This window comes from Salvia hispanica, unplaced genomic scaffold, assembly GCF_023119035.1.
Source record: "Salvia hispanica cultivar TCC Black 2014 unplaced genomic scaffold, UniMelb_Shisp_WGS_1.0 HiC_scaffold_835, whole genome shotgun sequence".
NCBI lineage: Eukaryota > Viridiplantae > Streptophyta > Magnoliopsida > Lamiales > Lamiaceae > Salvia > Salvia hispanica.
In genome coordinates, this window is record NW_025952616.1 from 1 (window position 1) to 24,804 (window position 24,804).

At 35.1% G+C, this 24,804-nt stretch overlaps 1 protein-coding gene and 1 pseudogene across 1 annotated transcript; one reads left to right on the forward strand and one right to left on the reverse strand.

Moving 5' to 3' along the window:
* Positions 1 to 17,784: 17,784 nt before the first annotated feature.
* Positions 17,785 to 21,910, reverse strand: LOC125200172 (annotated as a pseudogene).
* A 964-nt stretch (positions 21,911 to 22,874) lies between these two features.
* On the forward strand, positions 22,875 to 24,219 carry LOC125200174 (DNA-directed RNA polymerases II and IV subunit 5A-like). The gene is made up of 3 exons (XM_048097905.1): positions 22,875 to 22,947; positions 23,548 to 23,666; positions 24,094 to 24,219. The coding sequence occupies exons 1-3, from the start codon at positions 22,875 to 22,877 to the stop codon at positions 24,217 to 24,219; spliced, it is 318 nt and encodes a 105-aa protein (XP_047953862.1).
* Positions 24,220 to 24,804: the final 585 nt, after the last annotated feature.

A 24,804-nucleotide genomic window follows, 5' to 3' on the forward strand; every position in this document is an offset into this window, starting at 1 on the left:
CCTTGTACTTCGCATTCTTGGCCTCATTAGGTGTTCCACACAACCTTAATGAATTTTTTGTCTTATCCATTTCAGAAACTAACTTCATGCTTTCTTGATTGGGAGCCTCAGCTTGCTCTTCCAAGGTTCTCTAACACGCCCTCTCAATCCGAGTGGGGAAGGGACAAATGCTTGAACGAGCCACCACATTCTGCTTCTTCACGCACCAAGAAATCAAGTTTCTTCCATAGAAAGTACACAAACCACTTGTCGATCTCCTGTAAACCCCAAGAAAAGAAATTTCCCCGGTGAAAAGGGGATATCTCACCATTAGACTTGCGAATTTGAACACCAAAACAAGGGTTTCCCAAGAGATCCCGGATCCTCTTTCCATTTCCCCAAAAGGTGTTTTCTAATGGTGAAGCCTTTTCCCCTACTTTTTGAAAAAAGATAGTTTATGTCCGGTTTTGGGAATGGATGTTTACCCACCCCCCACAACACTTTATACATCTTTGGATCGGATATTGGTTCACCCACATTTTTTGGCTCACCCCTTTAGAAGACATGGGAGGGGACAACCCTTAAACCCAACATATTGGCTTTCTTTAAGAGATCTTTGAGGGTACTTAGTTTGAAAGGGAAAGGGCCTTTTTTTCTTATTTTAATAACTTCAACCCCCAAAACAAACTCCCCCTCCCCAAGATCTTTTAAAGAAAAATGAGGGGATTTGGAGATCCCCTTTTTGATAGAAGCTTGGAAATTTTCCCTGTAATTAGCATATCATCTACATGACGGCAGATATATAACCTCATTTCCCCCTGTCCGAAAAAATAGAAGCATCCCCGGGGATGGGGAAACCAAGAGTAAGAAGAACTGAAAACAAGGTGGAACCAGCTCAAGCCGGGGTTTGGGCCCATAGTTTCCTTTTTGGAGCTTGCGATTGGGATGGGGCCCCCCCTTGCTAAAAACCAAAAGGGCTTGTTTCATGTAGATATCTTCCTTCAAATCCCCATTAAGAAAGGAAACACATCAAGATGGAAAACACCCCCCAAGAAAAAACTTTTAAACTAGAAAACTCATAGCTGAAAGGTTTGAAAAACCGGGCCCGAATGTTTATTAAAATCAAACCCAAAAGGTTGCGGGGAAAAACCCCTGAGCAACAAGTCTTGCTTTGGGCCTAGCCATCTCTCCCAAAATGTGAAACTTGATCTTGAAGATCCGGGGAAAATTTCAGATTTTATGGAAGTGTGGTCAAAACCCAAAGGGTGTGGTTTTTAAAGAAAAAAAAATTGATAAAATTCCCCCTTCCCAAAATTTGGGAACTAACAAAGCTTCGATACGACTTGAGAGGGAGGTATGGTGAGAGGTGTACAGTGAACACTTTTGGCCTGAATAAAACCAGCCTTGGATTTTTGTGGTCAGGGGAGAGTTGGTTCCCGAGATCGGTGATAGAAAAGCAGGGATCAGCATTGACCCGGGGAGGAGATAGAGTTTTAGGCATGATGAGTTTGGGAGGAAGCAGGAGAAGTGGAGAAGAAACCGTTTTGGAAGAGGGTGGGTTAAAATAAAGAGGGGGAAGGTTTGGAAAGTGTGAGGGGCATTTTGGGAAGGGGGGGGAAAAATTTGGGTTTTCTGGAGGAAAAGAGAATTTTTTTCCGGTTTTTCTTAAAGAAAAGGATTTAAAGGGGAAAACAATTTTATAAGAGGATATCTCTGGGTGATACCACCTTTCCACCCGGGTTTGGGGTGCCTTATATCCCTTATGACATGGGCTATACCCCAAAAAAAGGGCTTAATCGATCAAAAAGTAGCTTATTTTTATTGCAATCGGGTAAAAAGAAAAGGGGCAACCAAAGCCCCTTGGATAACCGTAGTTTTTTGGAGTTTAGTTTTTATGGGGGGAAGGTTCATAAATGACTTTAGATGGCATAAAATTTTCAGAAAACAAAGGATGAATGCATCACCCCAAAAATTTTTTGAGGAAAAGAAGCCCCGACCCAAAAAACCCAATCGTGTCTCAACTATAGCCTATGCTTTCTCCTTTGGGCCATTTTTCGTTGTGGTGTGTAGAGGGATACTCTATGGAAAATACATTTTTTTCAACAATGAAGTCCCCGGGAAACTCACCCCCCCAACTGCCCGGGGATTTTTAATTTAAAAATTAAAAAGGTTTCCCAAAAATTTAAACCTTGGGCCCGGGGGAAACATCATTTTTATGCTTTAAGAGAAAAACCATGTATATCAAAAAAAAGTGATCAACAAAGATACAAAATGGAAAACCCTTTTAAAAGAATGGGTTTTGGCCCCCATAAATCACAAATGAATCAACCCCGAGGTGAATTTATGATGAGGGTAGTTTGAGTATAAGGAGTCTGTGTGACTTTGAAATGCGAGGGGTTAAACAAAGAGGAGTTTTCAGACAAAATGGAATTTTAAAAATATTTAAAGATTTTAACCAACATCTAGAGAAAAGGATGACCTTTACCCATTGGCCAAAAAAGAAAACTTCGGGGCCTTTGGAACAATTTGAACTACTCCCAGAGTTGGAAATATCTAAGTCCGGGGGCTGGAAGGATCCGGACCAAAGAGGAACAAATGGGAACGGTTTGGGCTTGAATGAAAATTGGAGCGGGAGCTTCTCTTGTTTGGGGAATGGTCAACAAAAGAAGTGATATAACCTTTTCTCAAGATTTCCCCTTGAGCACGATTTCAAGGGCCCCGATCCTTCAAAAAAAAAGTCGGGGGAAATTCAAAGAAAACCGAATTTTTCCCAGCAAATTTAACACTAAGAAGATTTTTTGGGGATGTTAGGAACATTAAAAAAGGGTTTTTTTGATTTTTGCTTTCTGGAACAAGGGGGATTGTGGGCTAAAAGCAAATTCCCCCAAAATTAGAAATAGAAAAGAAGATCCATCTCCAAGAACTAAAGATTTACCTCCTGATATTCCAGCAAGTTCAAGTTTCTCGATCATTTGGGGATGTGATGAGTTGCTCCCGAGTCCGGGTACCACTTTGGGGAAAGGGCCCCGCATCATAGTTAAATCCGAATGGGTTTTCCAAAGAGAAAAAGGCAAAAGGGGGATCTTGGAACAACAGCCCCCGTGGGGCCGAGGGATTGAAATACCTTTTCCGCCGGGAGGTGCCTTTCCTTGAATGACCTGAGGAGAAAAAGTTCCGTCAAACCATGCCAACATTTTTTCTGCAAAGGGCCGGCCCAAGTTTACACACTATTTTATTTCCCCCCCCTTCCCAAAATCCCACCTCGGCCTCCCTTTTATTCCTTGATCCACCTCTTCCTCCTCCGATAAAATTTGTTGGAGAATGGGCAAATCTCTTTCACAGCCCGCCGCACCGGGTTCAAAATGTTTGTTGGGCCCTTCAATTTTTTGCATTTCCATGGTGTTTTTCCCTCCTTGCTTCAAAGTCAACAGAAAGAGCTCACATCTCCTAGGCTCCACGGATCTGATCTGAGGTGACAAAAACACACAAACCGGGGCATATTTCGGGTCAAATTTCCCAAGATGTAGAGAATTGTTTCCCTCTGATATCCGCACCCAACCCAGGGACAAAAAAGTTCTCATTTTGTTTAGATATTCACTCATTTTGGGGGAGTCTTTTTTCAAGCTCGCAATTGTTGTTTCCCACCGCATCACTTTGGGGCTTTAGCGGCCGGCAAAATTGTTTTAAGAAAAAAACCATATGTCCCTTTTCCTGGGTTTTGAGTCCCACCCAAGAGTGAGCTCCTTCGACGTTGGGGTGAGAAACAACCCTCCTGCTACCCTTTTTATCCCGTTTTCCCTGCCAAAAATGTCGGATTCATCACCAAAGTCCCTTCTTCTCCCCATCCCGAACCATCTGGGGGAGCCGTACTTTTACCAAGAAAAAATCCTTCCCAAAGGGCCAGCCAAGACAAAAACATCAACTTGCGTTCCCCAAAGAGAAAATTCCCATCAGTTTGTTTCACCGGTTGGGGGGCAGTGGGGAAAAAAGGGAATCCCCATAAGGAACCCATTAAAGGGCTCCATTTCCCAAGGTAAAAGGTGAGAAAAAAGGAAAATAAAAAAATGGGGGGGAAAAGAAGGGTCAGAAAATCCCGCTCCGAAAACCATGAAAGATATACCAAGAACGACAGTAAATTAAAGACCGAACAAAAATTTTTGCCATTGAGAGAATTTTTTCTGTTTATCCATGGAAACATTCTACATTCGATTTATACTACTAATCAACATCTAGAATGCCGTGACTAATTCCTTCACTAATTTAACAAACTCGATAAACACAATACTAAGAAATGAATTTGTTTGGGTTGTTTTTTGTCATTCCTTTGACCACAATGTCTCTCCAAGTACAATGGTCCCATTTTTCGGGTCAACCGGGGGATCCCCAACCTTCATCGATGTGGTCCACTTGTACTTTTTCATCTTGGCCTCATTTAGGTGTTCCCCCACAACCTTAAGAATCATTTGTCTTATCCATTTCATGCAATTTAAATTGCATGCTTTCTTGATTCGAAATTTTTACCGCTTTTTCACAAGGTTTTCTAACATCTTGTTTTATTGTGACCAAGGGCTCCGTTTCATCCCCCACATTGCTCTTCATCATCATCATCATCCCAAAAACCACCATATTCTTGACACGCTCTTTTTTTTGTCACACCTTTTGAATCAAGCCTTTAAGTAATAAATTTGAGACAACCACGACGAAACCTTCGTATGATAGCTTGGGGTGAGATAGGTCCATCTTTTTTGGTGGGATGCTTCTTCGCCCTTTTGTCACCACCATAATGTCAAGGGTTTGGGTTTTCCTGATTTACTTGAGACTTCCTCCCCCATTAACCGCTCCCCGCACCTTAAGATGACCATGATCATTCATCTTCTTAAAGGACTCTCCATGGAATTGGACGGGTTCCCTTTTACCCCTCTATCAAATCCATCATCGTGATACCTTGACTTGTAGTCATTCCTATCATGCCCTCTCGGGCACTAGGTGCTATGGAAAGGGTTATGCCTAACTAAAATATCTTATTAGAGATATATTCTCATGGTATGCCGTAAATCCCCCTTGCATAAATTCCCGATTCCCGTGCATCCCAAAACTCCTTCATGGGTTGAGGAAAACATTTTTTGAGGGTGTCGTCGGATGTGGGCGCATGCCCTTTCCCAAACCTCCCTTTTAAAAAGAATTGTGCTTAGAAATCCTCCCTACGTGGTGGCATTTTCGACCTACAAAAAAAGATAAAGAGGGCAGGGAACATCCCTTTTTTTTAATAACACAAACAACTCACACACCCAAGAATTAAATTTAGTAGGAGCTCACTTCCCCAAACCCCCAAAAAATGTCCCCAATTCCCCAAACTCACACCCAATGTCTCTAAGGTTTAGAGATTTAAAGGGTTTGGGTACCCCCTCACTTTTCTCTCGGGTGATGTAATCCCAAGGGTTGCACAAATAAAACAAACAAGATACACAACTGGAAAAATGAAAACTACCCAAAAAAGGGGCCCCAAGATTAGTGAAAATAGGGGGCAAGGAAAAGGGGCAAAACAACAAACAATTTGTGTTCACAATTTCACTAAACAACAATAACCCCCCAAAATTATAATTTCGGCCTAAACTTTGTAACATTCACATAAACATACCCAACAACACATATGCAAGTTTATAGCTAATGCCCATTGGGTAGATTTGGGGATATTCTTTTTTTTTTTGACAATTTTCTAACAATTTCACCCCCTTTGGGGGTTTTTTCTTTCTTTTTTTTTTTTTCTTTTCTTACAAGAACAAGAACCAATGGCTCTGATACCAAATAATGTGAATCTTCTAGATTGAAGACTCATGAATTTGCCCTGGACTTATTCTTGTAAATAAACCCAACAAATAAACAAGATAAACCAAGAAATGGAACAAGAAAATGGATAAAAGGATAGAGGATTGAGTAGTGTTATGATTTAGGTGAAGAACAAGAAAGAAATCCCAAAGGCACTTTCACATTCAAACACATAATGGCTCCACAAACTAGCAACTAAAGAACTAGCAAGCATACCTTTACAATCAACCTTAGCCCGGCAAAAGATCGAATGCACCCAAGGAATTTGATAAGTCTTCAAAAGATGAAGAAGGTGAGCTCTCAAATATGGAGAATTGGTCTCTACAAATATTCAAAGTGAGAATGAAAACCCTCGCAAAAGCAGTATTTATACTAAAACAAAAGTAATAGGGAAAATAGTCTTTGAAAACTTAAAAAAATGGCATTTTCGGGCAAAACGCCCGGCCCGGGCGTTTTGGGGCCTTGCCCGGCGTTTTCTCTGGGCCGGCATTTTTGCAGCTCTGCGACTTCCAAAGGCCATAACTTCCTCATCCGAGCTCCGATTGAGGTGTAAGGTACTCACGAAGCTCTTTGATGATGAAGATAATGGTGGTCTTAGAACAGCATTTGGACATCATTTTGCTAGGCAAATTCTGGTTTGAGTCAGACCTTCGAATCGGCTTGGCTCCTTGCCATATCTCCACCTTCTTTTCGGACCCCAATCAACCCATGGCCCTCGATGTAGTTGCATCCTATGATTGTGAATACCCGGATTCACATCATCCTCTCCTTCTTTGTGAAAGGATTTTTCCTCAAATCCGGTTCTTAGATTCATCTTTCGGACACCCGGATTCACATCAGGGATACTTCTACTCGAGATGTTTACAGGAAAGAAGCCAACGGATGATATTTTCAATGAAGAAATGAGCTTAAAAGATTGGGTAAGTAAAGCATTAGAGAAAAATGCATTAGCTGAAGTGGTGGCACCTGCTTTGTTAAGGGAAGATCAGCATAAATTTGCAAATGAGAAGTGTTTCTTGTCAATATTCGAACTGGCAATGAAATGTTTAGTCATTTCAGTAGATGAAAGAATCAACATGATTGAAGCAGTGGCTGCTCTCCACAAGATCTATGCAACTGTTAATACTCGCAATAATGGGATCTGATTCTTGTATTATATCCTAATGCATTATGTTATATCTATTTGGAAAAATATGCATAATACTGTGCAACTATATTGCTATAAAATATAAATAATTTATGGCGTTATATTGTGTCGTATTGTTGCATATTTATGGAGTAATTTATATTTTGAGTTATTAGAAGGTCGTGTTCACTTTACCTGATATGTCAAGTTTTGGGAGGAAATCTGATTGTTCAGTGAGCAAGATATATATCATAGTGCCCTAGATAAAATTGAGGCCCTCACTGTTCACACCATATATGCCCATTAAGTAATCATCCAAAAGGATTGGACTTAAATCTGATAGGCCAAGTTTCCTAAATGATTTGTTGCAAATAGACAACTTTACCCTCCGAGCCCCCTAAAAGTCAGACGACCTAATTCATTTCAACAAAAAGATGGTGGGTACTTATGTCCTTATACACACAAAAAGAGGAATCATTATTTTCAAAAACTGGACAAATCACACTCACCTAATATTGTATATGATTCTTTGATGGTGGGCCATCAGTACCCAAATCTGTTCTAGTTTTTTATATGGGCCTTCCCAAATCATACTAAGTGATTATGTGGGAATATGTTCTAGCAGATAAATAATTTATGACGTTATATTGTGTTCTCTCCGCGCCGGCGCCCCGGCGAACTGGCACTGAATCCAAAATATTTACAGTAAGACGCTGCGATGCGAACAGGTAAAAGTTAAATAATTTATATTTTTTGATGTATTGCAAGTTTGCAACTCTTACAAATATGTAAAATAATTGAATTGGGCCGGAGTTTGAAGCAAAATCAGATCAGGCCCGGCCCATCCACAATTTCCATGTGATAAGAACCCAACCACGATTAATTAATTGAATGTGGTGGAAGAAACAGCTCCTAAACATCAAGCTGGGGAAGGAGATGAGAATCAGAATCCTTAATGATAAAAAATTATGCAGGTCTGTTAAATTATGTATTATGCATTTGGTTTTACTTTTTTAAAATATTTTTGCATAAATTAGGATTAGTTGGAGCTGTCATAATCTGTGCAATATGTTTAGAATTTTGGTGTACCAACAGGAAAAAGACCATTGTTATTACAGAATCACAGTTTATTATTAAGAAAACAACTTAGAATTCATCAGACCTAAATGGATAGTTGTTTCTCATCACAGACTTTTCACAGCTTATCTTATTTTATTTCCAGAGCTCTATTATTAATTTATCATGAGATAGCCTCATAAGTTGATGATGAGAAGAAGGAATATTTCCCAATTATTGTTGCTATTAATAATTAATAATCTGCTTCACGTTTGCTTGTCTGCTTGTTGACTGGATAATAGTTAAATAATAATAAATAAGTTAAAAAGGAAAACTTTTTCTCTGTTTATTAGACTAAGAGAGGAAGAGAGCAACAATTGATAGAGTTGAATACTTGAATAAGTTAAGCAAAGACAACTAGCAAGCACAGCTTTTTCTATAATATGGTCATGATCTTTTATCTCATCCTCCAGCTATATATAATATATTCATTTATCCCATTTCAAAGCGAAACATTTCTTTTACGACATGAGATTATATGTAATGTCGTTTAGTAAGTCTGATAGAGAGAATGGGTTTTCGATTTAGAAATGTGTCATTTTATGAAAGAGGCATTACAAGAAGGAAAATGTGTCGTTGAGATGGAGAAAGTATTTTTTTCTCAACCACTGCAACAATTTTTGCAATTATTATTTTGTTAGCTTTTTATAATCTGAAAAGCTTAGATTATATATATGGTGTGTGCATGGATGCAGTGCATGTTCCAAGGAAATAATATGTTGTTCTTTTAAATGAGTCCAAGAACAAAATCTGGCAGAATATCATATGTTAGTGCATCTTGTTCTTTGAATCTTTCCCTTTTTCTGTTGCTCAATTTTTAAAACTTGTGCACGAGCACCACCATGTTAGTATATGTAATGACATTATTTTTTATTTAATTGATTAATTGGCAATGTGAAATTAGTACGAGGAAAATAAAATAGATCTTTCATCGCACAACGTTGACACTAGTTAATGCCTTGATAACATCACTAGAAAATGCGTGGTTCGAAAGAAAATTAACTTAAAAATTTATTTTATTCCCTCCGCCCAAAAAAATAGTTTTATTTTACCATTTTGGAATATCCACTAAAATAGTCTCATTTCTAAAAATAGAAAGTTTCTTTGTTATACTTTACCCATTTTTTCTCCTCTCTTCCTTATACTTTTACTTACATTTTCTCCGCATCCCTCTTATTTTACCTACTTTTTCTCTTATTTTTATTTTACCAATTTTTCATTAAAACTGACCATCTATAAATGAGACTATTTTTTTTGGACGGAGTGAATAAGTATTAGTTTTGTAGGAAAATTAGCTTCTATAATTTTTCCATTCCTAACGGTCGGATTTCTTGCTTTTGCTTCCATCCAAAATCAAGAGTTTAGATTAATAATTAAATATGTTAGTCATCTAGATTTTGTGTACTAATCATTTTACATTTGTTAGATAATTGAGGCACAAGCTACCACCATTTGCCACAACACACTTCACTCATTTCAGGTGCTTAATTTCAGCCCCAAGATTATGATAAGAAACAAAGGCATTGAGTAATCATTTTCACCTGTTTTAGACAGATCCAAAGTCAATTAATAGGCACTAATAAAGTCAAGCGCTCACCAATAAATAAATTTATTTCTAAGTAAGCTAATACTCAATGAAGGTTATTTTTGTTATATTATTATTTTTTGGCTTAAGTTAAAGTAATAAGATGAGTCACCAAAGTTACAAAAGTTTAGGCTACTTTTGCTCTCTTTATTAAGACAAAATAACCCTAATCTAATATCTACTTGTTAATTAGCACATTTGATTATCCATTAAGTCAACAGAAGTTACAGTAGTTTTACTATTTTCACGTTTAATTAATCCTTCTATTTATTTGTTTATTTACATGGGTGGGGGCTATTGCCGTCCTAGGATTATATGAGGTTACAACTCTTTAATAGAGTTCACCACTCTAAATATTGATTAATTTTTGGGTTAATTGCCTATTAGTAATGTATAAACTTTATCTTTTTTTGCAATTTTAATATGAAAATTTTTAAATATTTTAATAATGGTTTAATACTTTAAGATATAGAGAGAATTAACTTTATTATTTTTTTGTGCTTATAATATTAATTTTTAATATTCGAAAATTAAAAAAAAACTAAATCATGAGTAGAGGGCCCACATGAATACTTTATCCCTGCTATCCACATGTCGACAAAAGCGTTAGTTGGATTAAATTGTTTTTTGCCTTTGTCTTAACGTTTCTAGTTCCAAATTCCAATTTTAGTACTACTAGTATTTCCCCACAAATAAAAATCAAATATAATAAATAAATATAGAGTACATAGGAATGTAACTGGATCCAATATCCATGTGAAAAGATTTTAAATGAGAACTTCTATTTTTAAATAAAAAAAAGTAGTAATTTTTTTCGAAAATAAATTTTTAAAGGTCGCCTATATTTTCCCAAAATTATTGATTAGTTATGATTTTGCAAGTAATTAATGTTCTGGCACTGATATAATTTGTTACGAACATGACACTATCTCGCATCAATTAAAAGACAATATAATGAAGGCAATTTTGAAACGACCCCGAATTATACAAAATTAAATAATTTCATTTATTGCTCTTCTTTCCAACTTGTTTCTCATTTTCCTTTTTTACATTTTCTCCCTTCCTGTCATTCTTTTTTAAAGAAAAATTTTAATTCAACAAAAATAATATTTTATCTAGTCGATATTGTTTGGTAGTGTATAATATGACATTTAATAACATCGTATAAGTAAGTCATCCAACTACACTATTGCCCAAATATTGATTAATTCAAATTAAACAAAACAATGATTTGGTATATTTTAAATTTAAATAATATTTTAAAGCTAGTATGTAAAATTAAAAAAAATTTACAAACAAATTACTCACTAAATTATTAGATCAAAAAGCTATATGAAAACAGAAACTTGTTCCCAGATTTGAATTTTTTATTGTACATTGGGGGTATTAAATACAAATTTATTATCCTAACTGTTAGGATATCCCACAATGTGTTCATCGCTTTGACTTTCAATCACATCTAACAATGACTTTTGTATAAAAAAGGGCCCTTTTAAACAACTAAACCTGGGACCCTAATTACATCATTTTCTTAAGATTATCTGTATTATTTTATTTTTTTTTTTTTTTGTCAAAGATATTAAAATATCTCACAACACTGATGCAGGTAATTCCTAGTATTTATTTCTGAATAAATGTAGAAATTTTATCATCGATACCTACTAGACAAATCAAAGAATCAACGTAATATAAAAAAATCATGATTATTTATTACTGAAAGTAAAATTTTCAGAATGTATTTGATTGACTGAGGGCAGGGCCTTTTTTAATAAAATTATGTTTAATTTTTAATTTTTTCCCAAATTCTTATAAAAAGTTTCAAATGTTTATTTTACCTAGACCGTTTTGGTTGAAATCGATTATTATTAGTAATAATAATAATTTTGAGTAATTTTTATTGTTTTTGGTGAATTACATACTACAAAATTTGTCCAAGTATCTCAGGAGACCGGGTGAGACCCCGAATTCAAACCCGATCCCGAAATATTTAAATCAATATTCGATAATAAAAAGATTTTAGCATTATTATGACTTAATATAAACTCAAATGTGACATCATTTTCCCGACGCCTGAAGTGCCCTTTAAATTTCATGAAATTTTAAACTTGATTGGTTGTAAAATCGAATGATCAATAGATTGGTTGCAAAATTAGCACATATTCAAAATTTGGGAAAATTTTTAAAAATTTTAAATTTTAGTATGCAAAACTACATGCAAATTGCCTTTCTGTTTTTACTAGTGATCATAAAGATATGTATCTTGATTCGTCTTAATGTGAGACCGGCTAGACCCTAGTGATAAAAAGATATATATCTTGACCCATCTTAACGTGAGACCGGCTCCCCAAGGAGATCACCATAATATGTGTGCAATATGCAAAAGAGGGAAAGGATGGATGTAAGGGGGGTTTGGGACATTTTTCTTTGCCTAAAAGTTGATAATAAAAAAAGAAAATATAGGTCCACTTCAATTGCAAAACAATGTTGCCCACGAGAAATGAGAGGCCATCAACACACTCTTTTCCCTTTTTTCCTTTGGAACTTCATGTAATGTCTATATCACTTTCAACATTGCTCCATACTTATAGTTTTTTATGGCATGACTAAAGACACTATTATTTAGATGTCCAATTTTTTCTCACATTATCCAATCAAGGGAGGAGATCATCAATTAAACAATTCAATATGGATCTCTCATGTGCTTACATGCCAATCAAAAAAATGTCAATTTACAATCTTCAAAGTATAAACAAATTAACCCTAAGCATTCACTATTCAATGACAATCTAGCGCAATCAAACATTTACAAAGTTTTAAAAATTAAAGAATATTGGAATTAAATTTTGTTTAGGAATAATTGGTATATTGAGCACATACTTGCATGAATTAATTGCTTAGACACCCTATAATCTTATTGAAATATCAATTATTAGATTACCTCCGATTTATCTCATATAAATTTGACAAATCGCACCCTTAGCTATATAAGTGACATATGTCTCTTAAACATCCCCACGGCGCATTCATTGTGTTCCACGTCCCTGTGGAACGAGCTAGAGCATCAATTTTGGAATGCTCTAAGGACATCCATAATAGGGCTCGATTTCACAGTCTCACACGTGTCGTGAGATTGAATGTGTTTTGACTGAATTTGAAAATGTCTGTGTAACAAAGAAAAAGTGAATTATGGCTGAAAATGGGGTCCTTATTGTAAGTTAAATAAGGATTTAGGTATCATGCATATATTGCTTGTATTGTGAAAATAGGCTAATAATGTAGGGGTATATAGCCTATAGCCTCTTGCTCAACTATTTCATAACAAAATAAGTGCCATTATAGTTGAACCATTTACTAAGTCATTTGGTCTATAAAGATAGCTACCTTTGAGACAAAGAAATCTTAACACGCTTCACTATTCAACTCTCTATTCTTCGACTCCCATCATTTTATTTTATTATATTTTTTCCAAGATGGTTATAAGTTGCTTTCTTATTTTAAATATCATTACTACCACAAACACCCTAAGTTTATTTCATTTTTATTTATTAGGACCATTAACAATTCAACGATAAAGACGTGGTAACTTGTGCGTACACTTGTCATTGGATGAACTCATGCACACAACATTGATTTTGATAAGTAAATAAATATTGTGAAGTAAGCTGGTTTTTATTTGAAAAAATGCACACATTTATAAGCCGGCAACACTACTCAAATGGGTTGATGTAAACACATGGAAATTGATAATCACTGATTTGCGCGAATAAAACTTCGATATATTTATTGTCATATTCAATACTTATATAAATTTTAATTGTGGTTGAGTTTTTACGGTTGCCTTATTGAATTCTTTCTCACTATATTCGATAATTTGGATCATTTTTCTATTACATTAAAAAATATGTATTCATTCAATTAGATTTTGTATAATATATACATGTACATTGGATCCTTAAGTTATGACATATACTACCCATTATAAAATACATGAAAGAATTATACTTTTATCATAAAAATGTACATACAGATAATAGTAAATATTATCTATAAACTAGACTCCGATCCAAAGTAGTACTACTCTATTATATTCACTGAAATTTCTACATGCACATTCACAAATTTTCTACATGTAGATAATAGTCTTATCTATAAGTAAGACTTCAATAAAATTTATTCTTCATCCCAAGAAATTATTACTACTCCATAAGTTAGTTGACAAAAAACTTTACAAAATTCAAAGACCTTTTTAGGTTGATTTATGTGTGGGAAAATACAAGGACCGGATCCCACTTATTTGAACTGAATTCAAGGCAATAGTGGATTTCTAACTTAATTTCAACATAGCAAGAAATGCCAAATTAATGTTAAACCAGAAACCCAACAATATTGTGGTATTCTAATCAAACATCACTTTGTTCTTCACCAAGATTTGTTATAATTTTACTTATTGATTATATCCTAGAATGTTTCTTTAAAAATGTCGTTAATTAAACTTTGAAATTGCAGCACAACAATTAATATTATTATTTTATAAGGAATTTAATCTTGGGTTTACTCCAACCTTCTTTTATGTTAAATGGGATATGAATCAAACTTTTTGCATAAAAACATTTTTGTAGAGCAAATGCAAATAGAGTAGTAAATTTATGGAATCGGGTTTATATAACAACAAATCGGTTTATTTATTATTTTTTATTCAACTTTAAGTAATTTTACTTGTTTATTCATGCTAAATTTGGCTTCATAGATTAACATTCCTTTTTCACCTTTTTTCTCTTATCACATTATCCCTTTCATACTTAAATTTTACTAATATAACCTTGTGCGGATATACATAATATCGTCATTCAACATCATTTAATTGAAAAAATTACTAAAGTTAGGGGATATAGATTGTGATTACAGGGAATTCAACTTTTCTTTTTCTGTTCAAGACTATGATATTATTCACTGTCCTTCTCAATAACTAATTATCTCGTTGATTTGTAGGCATTTCAAAGTACTACTATTATTCAAGAAGTACTCCCTCCGATCCCCATTAGAGTCTCATCTTTTATCAACGCAAGATTTCAGAAATTATTTAATTTTGTAAATGAAAATAATAGAAAAAAGTTGTGGAATGTGGCTCTTACTTTAATATACAAGATATACTACTCCCTCCGTCTCTTAAAATTTGGCAACATTTGATCCGCACGAGTTTTAGAAATGTAATAGAAGGTGGGCTGAAAAAGTTAGAGGCATGTGGTCCTACTTTTATATATTAGTTTTAAAATAAATGTGAGTGGGAATGAATTAGTGGAATGTCGTACACTACCAAAAATGGTAAATGTGAAATGTGACAAATTTTTAGGGACGGACAAAAAGGAAAATAAGTGACAAATTTTCATGGACGGGGAGTATTAATTTTATATTAATAAAATATGAATAAAATGAATTAGTGGAATATAATGTCATTAGCCAAAAATAATGAAAATGAAATGAAATTTCTAATGAGCATCGGACGAAAATAGCAAATTGAGACTTCTAATAGAAATGGAGGAAGTACTACTTTTCAGTTACATGTATATTTATATAATAATCCTACTTTAGTATTTCTGTGACTGCTGACTTATGTCACCATATATATATAACTAATATACATATGAGAATGATATCACGATACATATTTAGCTACACATACCCCCCTTTTTTCACATAATTCCCTCCGCTCTCCTCCGATTTAGCAACTCCACCTCTCTCTCTCTCCCACAATTCTTGATTCAAAGAAAAATCACAATCAAAGAAAATGGGAATCGCAAATTACAATGAAGAAACCATTTTCCACGCCCAAAAAAACATCTTCCCCCCCATGTTTTGCCGCCTATCCATCAAAGACGTCAAGCTCAACACCATCCCCATCTCCTCCTCCCTCCCCCCCGCCGCCGATCCCCTCCTCCCCAATTGTCACCCGCATGGGCCAAGTCAAGCGCAACAGCCCGCCGCGTCTCCGGCTACCCCCCCTCCCACCACCACAAACACCCCAACAAGCCAAGAAAAAAACACACACTTTTCCACCAAACCCTCCTTCCCGCCGCCGCCGGGGGCCGGAAAAGTGTGAGCCGGAGCTGCCGGAGAAAATCAAGGAGACCGGTAGCGAGGGTCAGCTTGATCAAGAATTTTTTAGTTAGGGCGGCGGCGTTGGATATTAGCAAGATGGATCCGCCGCTGCCGGTGGTGAAGGGGGCGCGGCCGCGGCTGAGGTGAATTTGTGGAAGAGGAGATTTGATGGGGTGAATACCGTAGTATGAGTATTCAACCCATCCGTTTACCGGTTAAGGAATTCGGCTGTCGTCAGCCGCGGCTGACGAGGGTACAAGGTTTATGCAGTAGGAGATGAATTTAAATTTAAAGGTTCAATTTATATATATTTAATTATGTAGTCCATAATTTAATTTGGAAATTTGGGTGTATACTTACAATCGATCAATGTATAACGGATCGAATAATTTAGGTGATTTTGATGTAAAAAAAATTCAGAATGTTAGATTTTTTTCTTTATTCTTTTGTTCTTTCCCCTTTTTTTATTGCTTTATTTTAACTGAATGGTTTTTGATAATGATAGTCAGGGTATGATGTTTGGGTTCAAATTAAGGTTGTCCCACATTTTTGCAGAATATTGAGTACTTTATTCTCTTTTTTTTTGTATTTTCTTTTGTTTTAGTGTTTTTTTTTTAATCAGTATTCCAATTAGTTAGAAATATTTGGTCCACAAACCTTATAATATGAGCATCAGTTTATGTTCACGTTAGTTTTGTTTTACCAAATGTTTATTTGATTTTATAACTCTAAATAAATAAATGAATAAAATAAATTATATAACAAACAAATTAGCCTACAGCCAACTTATGTGTATATTCGCCGCAAACATAGAAAGTAGTTAGCCAAATTTATTTCTTCTATCAATATGCATTTATTTCTTCTATTAATAACTGTTCTTACAGATATGCTCGAACAAGAATGTGCCAAATTTTTAATTAAATAAAAGGTAAAAATGATTGTTAGGTCAAAATTCACTCTTTAACTAGCATAATCCATCATCATCACGAGGCATAATGTTTTTCAACCGAAAATTATATTCTAATCCACCAAACAATAGCTCGTCCAATTTAGAGTCAGCGACTCGTGTTCAAAATGTGGTGAAAACACAAAAGAATATATTCAATTGAAATTAAATTTCAAATTAAGGTAAAGGTTGTTTTCTGTTTCCACCCACGGCTGTCACGTAGCTTGACTTTACATTTGATGTAAATTAGATTTGATTTGTTCCGCAATTTCATGAAATTGATAATTATGTTACAAATTTTTTAATAAAGTGTCCACTTCAATCATATGAAGTGTGAATAACGCAATTCGAATCGAGTCCAAGTCTTCTAAAGGTCCAAACTACACAGCTTTTAAGATGGAGATGGTTAAGAGAAAATATTTGACCCGACATAACAAAACACGACACTGCTTTGAAATACTTCACTCATCTCATTATAAGTACTCATTAAAACAATTGGATTGTGTGTAAAGAAAATAAGTCTATAATGTGTGTGACCTAAATAGGAAAAATCAAATTACATTTATCGGACGAATGAAGTACAAACTAAACAAACAAAAGAGGCAAACACGAGCTAAAGATGACATATATCACACATAACAACATGGGAAGAAAAAAAGGTACTCTAGTGATAAAAAAAAAAAAGACAAATATATCAACATCTATGTTTTAAGTATGAGTAAATGTCAATTTTTGTCAAATATGCCAAAAAACGAGTTAACTTTGACCCAATACTTTTTTTAAAAAAGAAAAAAAACGAGTAGCCTTTTAACAGTTCGGTAAAAAAACTAACGGTCAACGCTAATTGCACGGTGACATAACCGTTAGTTTTTTTGAACTGTCAAAGGACCACTCCAACAAAATTTCATTTTTTATGACCTATTTTTAAAAAGTGAATGTTTTGGACCAATTATATTTTTAAATTTTTACTCTTTAAGTAAATACAACATCTAAGTTTAAGTTTAGATAAGATACATACACACTCATACATTGTTACATAGGAGATTTGACGGTTGTGAGAAATAGCGAGTAGGTTATAACGAAGGTGGAGTTGTATATACAAAGGGGGAATGGAGATTAGTTCCACTAGATTTGAGATGAGATCAGTTCTGCTCTTTATAAGGGGTCCAGATCAACTTGCTGCCTTCACATCAGGACCGCCTCGGCCTGCAGCTTTGAGATGGCGGTCTAGGGGCCTTTGGTCTGCATATCACGTGCTGCCCTTCCGGTACTGGATCAACTCTAAGCTCTGAAGGGTGGTCGATATCCTCTGCCTTGATGGCCGTCATGTCACTGAGCTCCTGGATAAGTAACGGGAGGAAGTAAGGACAAAGGGAAGAATTGATGTAGAGCTCAATCGGGTAGCTAAATGGTCGCAACCCTTTATGGAAATGTTGCCTTTGTGTTTTTTAGAATATCTAGAAGAACCCGTGTCCAGTATCCTCGATAGCTCAATAGGCCCAGGTCTGAGAGGGTGTTCCCGGGGTTCCAACTTTGGCTTCCTTCTTTGAAAGTTCATAAGCTGTACCAGAATGTTGCAGTTAGTTAAGCAAAAGGAGTACAAATATAAACCTTTCCTCAAAACAACTTTTCATATCTAACAGAAACGTTCTCAGAATTCTAAGACGAACAAGAGGCAATTACTTTCTGCATATACAAACGTATGTGCAGTTCAGTCTTACATTAAACTTCCTCCATTTAATAGTTGGTCTAAAAATTTACGAGCATACAGGATTAGATTTCATTTATTTGCATTTAAGTTTCACTTCTTCAGCATATTCATTAAAGTGATTAAAGTCTGTAGAAATTAAGCGAAGATGAATAATGAGCTTACAAAATGCAATCAGGAACTTCCCATAGCCTTTTCTTTGATAAGGAGGAAGAGTGAGAATACAAGCTAAATTGTAAGACTCCTCTGATTGCTTCTCCTGTACATCAAGTAATGAAAGATTATATGGAAGTTAAATATCATTTCTGACAAAAACATGCAAAATCTTATCCTTCCAACTCTGGAATAGGCCATTAGGCATACTACGTGTAAGTACGTGAAGAGGTCAATTTACAGGCTTGCTATTTGTGACAAAGATGGTGACCCTAAATGGCCAGTGGAAAAAGCGTATGTTGATACAAGTGAATGTGGGTATCTCAATTAAAGCGAAAATCTTATGAATCTCGTTTCTGTGATAAATGATTCAGTTAACTTCTTGTTATCGTTTAGTTAGGGTTTATCAAATTGAAGAATGAAATAGAAGTTGCCTAACATGGTAGACTTGCCATTTCAATTTTCAATACTATCAAATATTGCCTTTCAGTAGAGCAGTATTTATTGTCTATCCATTTACTCAATCAGAACTCATCTATCGTGAACAATGATTATGGATGATACAAGTGAGCAAGATTAACTTGGTAATTTTCTAAGGGAAATTTACCTTGGGAAGTAGCCCACCATGTGGCATCCCCGATCATCACATTCACATAGCACATAAAATAAAAATAGGTCTACATCATAGTACAGGGTCTTGTGATCAAGAAACAACTTGGCCAGATAACAAAGGTTCTGCCCTAAATTTTGTTCTTTTTCCCATCGAACCTGTTATAACAATTTAAATTCAGATTCTAATTAAAAATGTGTCAACTTAGGGATTCGGCATTTGGATGCATTGAAGACAAGATAAAATAACGTAAGACTAGACCATATCTAACATAAATGAAATGATGTAGCCAAGCATAACATTGAAATATAAATTTCCAGGAAAACAACTATCAAATAAAGGAAGAGGAATCCATTTCAACTCCATTTGATTTCCAAATAAGACCCTTACTTCTAAAAAAAGCCTTAGATAAAAATGCTTAGAGGAACTTTTGGAATAAGAATTCTTTAAATCTTAATAAGAGCATCCAATTTTTTCAAGCTCTCTGAGTGAGATCCAGTTTTAAGGGAAAATTATTTATCGGATGTTTCATCTTATTAGATAGAAAGTCCTAACATAATGAAGGAAAGCAATATGGGAAGTTTTTAAAGAACTGATTCATTGAATATAAGAGCTAGAATTATTCCTTAAGGGAAGAAAACACATGTGGTTTTTATTGGTCATAGTCATGCCAAAAACTTTTCTGCACTTAAATAACAGGTTAGGTTCATAATTGTTTCTTCTTTAGTTCAAAGTAACATAAACTTTTTCTGCACTTAATAACAGGGGTTTTAGTAGTTCATAATTTTTCCTGTTAAGTTCAAATGCAATATTTACCTCAAACATTGACAAGTCTTATGTCGATATATTTCATCACCAGGAGGATGCTTAAGATCACATTTTTCTGCAAATACAAATATAAATATTGTAACTGCAGAAAAGCTTACTTAAGAAAATAATAAAAGTATCTCCTCAGCATGGGTCAGTTTTGGAAGATTTATCAGAATCATAAATAGAATGCTCTAAGTAGTTGACTGGATGTAGAAGATATGTAACAAGAACTTCCTACTGGACCACTGGAGTTAATTCAAACAAAACACACAAGTGAATGAGGATAAATGAACAGCTGAGAAAGGAAGCTTACCATGTGCCTTTGAAGCTGTTCTTTGCGTTTCATGAAATTCAGGCAAAATTCACAAAAGAACAGCTTTGTAGCAGTCATTGTATTCAGGTGGGAACGGGAAAAGTACCAAGTCTCAATTTCATATTTTCCAAGTTCAATCGCTTGAATTTTTAACTTTGGTAAACTCTTCATGTTCTCTCAAGCTAGCAGCATCAAGCTCCTCGTGGCCCTATGTAAATTTAACCAAAAGTTCTTAGCATTCAAACAAAAATGAGGTAACTCAAGTACAGAGGGTGAAAACTTCAATCTGTTAGAAGATATGATATTTAACTCCTTCGTATGGTAAACTTGTACTTGTCCCAACATACCAAACAGTTAGTTGACGTAAACTTGATTGGAATATCATTTTCAGCCCTTTCCTAGGACACCAATGAGAAATGATATAGTAATACTTAGCCCTCTGAAAGCTTCCATACAAAGAAAAGGAAACCAGCGAGAATCACAACAAGACCTGATGCCCGTTATTCATACAAGCATAATCGAACCCAAACTGATTTTACATAGCTATTAATCAAGGCATACATGTTCAAACAATGCATAATACAACAATGGCTCCATGATAAGAAACAATAGTTCTATGAAGTGAAGAATGACATTACACGTGGATAACATAATAATCTCACAAAACCTCATCAAGTGCATGGTGATTACTGATTAACAAAAAGATGACATACCTCTATGTGCTTTCATCAATCTTACGCTTCTGAGGGCGCGTCATTTTCAAGCCTGTTACCTGAGATATTTTCACATAAGCAGACTATCGATGGAGAATTTCAGTGTCATTGAATAAGCCAGTACAACAAGGTCCTTAAAAGGAGATAGTTCTATCTCTATGAATCCGAATGTGAACTTAAGCTTGAGGTTATTCATTTAAATATAATCATCTTAAGCTGCAAACTACGGGTCAAGAACTGGACAGTATACCTTGTCCTCAACCTTGTCATCAACATCAGTTTCTACAGAGCCAAGATCCAGTTGATCAAGGTCGACCCATTCATCAAGCCTACGGTTGACTGTCCAAGAAAATAAAAGTGCCGATAAACAGACAGAATTACACAAACATGAAACATACACGTTTCTACTGAAGCTCGGCAACAAACAAGCATTTCTTATTCAAATCTAAAGCTACAAGGAATGTAAATGCCTGAAAAAAATGAATATCAAACTGACAGGAATTGAATTAAACATACTTCGTAGCATTTCGAAATTGTTCCAATTTCATAATTCAACACTGTGTTACAAATAACCACAAAATGCCACAATAACTCAACAACAAACACATATAGCAGAACACAGCCTTTTCTGATTAAAAATTAACTAATTAATTTGCAATTCAAAATAGCTAAGATTTTTAAAAAACATAGTGTATATATATTCATTTGTGAAGCCGAAAAGTGTGGGCTCAAAAAGTGGACTTTCCATAACCCACAGGGTGATACTTTCCGTCGCGCCCCGGCAATTGACGTACCACCTCCAGGAGAATTGATGATTTCCTCCATATGCGTCGAACCCGCTTGAGAACCGTTGGATTCCGCGGAGCGCGCGGAAACATCGCCATGGCCGCTTTGGCGGTGGCGGAATTTGTGTTATCAATTGAAACCATTTTTGCCGGTACCCCAAATTGCAGGTTTTGTATTTTCACCTGATTCCTCTACCTTCTTACTTAATGGGCTCAAATTGGGCAAAATTTTGGAGAAAATTTGATCAGGTCCAAATATTTTAATCACTTATTTAGTTCTTTGATGTCATATTTTTGAATAAATATTGAGTACTATATAAAAAAATTTATTACATTAATTGATTTAGTAGAAGGTGAGGCAATTATTGTTTCTTTAAAATTGGAATATTAAGTTTAAATTTTCACATTGTTATGGTATTTTAGTATTTAAATTTAAGGTAAACAAATCTGTTATGGGAAAAGTGACGGGGTCCTATTTAATAATTAATTTTTAAAGGGAGCGTTTTAGAAATAAAGAATTGTAGTGCGCTTTATATTCAGTTTCTTAACCTCGTCCACGGCTCCTTCTCCTGCCTGCGCACACGCTCATAACAAGGGATAGAAATTAAAAAAAAAAAAAAAGGAAAAAAGAAAGAAGGGTAGAAACCGTTATGCTCGCGATTTGTCTGTTTATATATCTTAGTAGTCCAATTTAAGATTTCTTTTTCTGCTTATACGTTGAGGCTATTTTTGGTTCTTAGCTGAAATCGGTAATGAGATTTTACTTTTTGGGATTAATGATGAACTCATGGTTGTGGTCGTAAAAGTTGTGCTTCAGAAGAGATAGGAATTAAGAAATTCAAAAAATTGAATATTTTTTTGATTATTATTCTTGTGTCAATTGTAGCTGCTAACCTTAGGGGAAAAAAAATATGTAACTGAATTTTGATTAAACATTTTGGTTTTGTTTTTTCTTTTTGTAGCAAATGACAGTGGAAAAAACCCCTTACTGGTTAAGTTGTTTTTTGGGGATTAACTGAAAAATATTGTTTTGGGGTTTTAGCCAGTATTGTCAAAATTTTTAAATTTGGGCTTTGTTTGTTCTTTTTTTATTTATAAAGTGGGAAAGATGGTTTTGGGGGAAAGGGGAAATTACCCGGCTTTTCAGAATGGAAGACAGTATGCAGATGTTAAGGATAGAGGTAAAGGTGGGAGTTTTTAGATTGAAATGAAAAAGTATAGTTTTTAGAAACAGGGAGAATATGGACGAGAGGACCTCGTTATAAAAAGGTTTCCGTAAAGCTCTGAACAGGTGTGGTTCCGGTTCTTTTAGAATATGTTTTGCAAGTGGGGCCCTTTGAAAAGGGGTTTTCTGAAATAGGGAAAAATTTTATTTTTTTCTCTGCATCAAGAGAGATTGTAGCTGGTTTGGTTTGTGGAAAATGTGGGAAAAAAGTTGCCATAGGTGATGAATTAAGGTTTTTTAAAGGAGAATATGGGATTGGATTCAGTGGAAAGAGCTTTATGTTAGAATTGAGGCTGATAAATCAGTTTTTATTGTGTTTTAATTCTTGGTTTGTTTTTTTTAAAAACTTGTTTTTTTACGATGTCTTCTAGGTTAACTCAATCTAAAAAAAGGGCCTTTTTTAAATTTAAAGTTGTTTGCCCATGTGAAAAGTATGCCCGACATAACTTTTTTTTAAATTTTTATCTTCCTTGTTTTCCTTTGAAATCTCGATGCATTTCCCATTACGTATTGCCTATCGAGTATCAAAAAGTTGAATGTTTTCTTGCTGCAATAGTGCAGGAAGCTGAGTTGTTAGTTAACATAAAAGAACATGTTCTAGTTCCCGAGCATCAGCTGCTTACGGCTGAAGAAAAGAAGACGTTGCTGGAGAGGTACACCGTGAAGGAAACACAGGTTAGTTTCCATTTTCCAATAATCAATGCCATCTAACTACGCACAGCTAAGTGATTTCTGTAGCATCGAATATTTGCGTAGTGGGAATCTAAATTCCTCATGTATTACACTCGAGTTGCTATAATAGTGCTACTTTAGCACAGAAGCAGTTATTCTCTCTTGTACACTGCTTGACTTCTATCGTGTCGTGTACATTTTCACCATTTCATGTGCCGTTTTTGTTGAAGTTGGCTTTTCCTGAATAGTCAGTGTCGATTTATGCTGCATTTGGGTTGCACTATTGCTTTTGGACCAGCACTATCTGTGGATCTCTTTTTAGCTCTATAATATTGAAATCTCACGCCCCGAATTCTTTTTTCGTGTTGTTTCCTATCTGCCTTTCACTTCACTCCATTCTAAGCTGTTTCTTGATGCTTTCCGTTGGCAGCTCCCTCGTATCCAGATAACTGACCCGATTGCAAGATACTACGGGCTGAAGCGAGGGCAGGTTGTGAAGATCATACGACCGAGTGAAACTGCTGGACGTTATATCACCTACCGATACGTTGTTTGAATCGTGGGAAGATCTGTACTTGCTGATCTTGTCGATGACAGCACCAGATGACGATAAGGCACAAAGGCTATGTCACCGATGTGGGACAGAATACATATAAGTATATTAACAGTGGTGTAATTGAACTCTCTATAAACTAATTTTGCAACTTCATAATTTCATAGATTTTGTGATTGTGAAGACATGAGTTGTATGACTGTTCTTGTGCTATTTTTTGTTTAAGAAAATATTAAACTGTAGTAAGTATAAGTTTTGTGTTGAAAAAGAAAAAGGAAGATAGAAAGTGAGTTGGATTTCCATCATGATATACAGGTGATAATAAAAGTGGCCGTATATCATGATATTGTTTGCACTTTGCACTAAGTCCAGTTTTGGTTACTCTTGTTTATTTAAGTGTATTTCTTTGTGGATGTTTATGGTAATAAGCTTTTAATCATGACCCACCAATACATACAACATATTTGAGTTTTGGGAGTTTTTGTGTATTTTAACAAAGGCAAGTACTATCAAGAGTTAAAATTTATAGCTACTACCAAAATAAATTTATGTATATGTTCCTTGCCTCTAATTAAATAGATTAGGAGT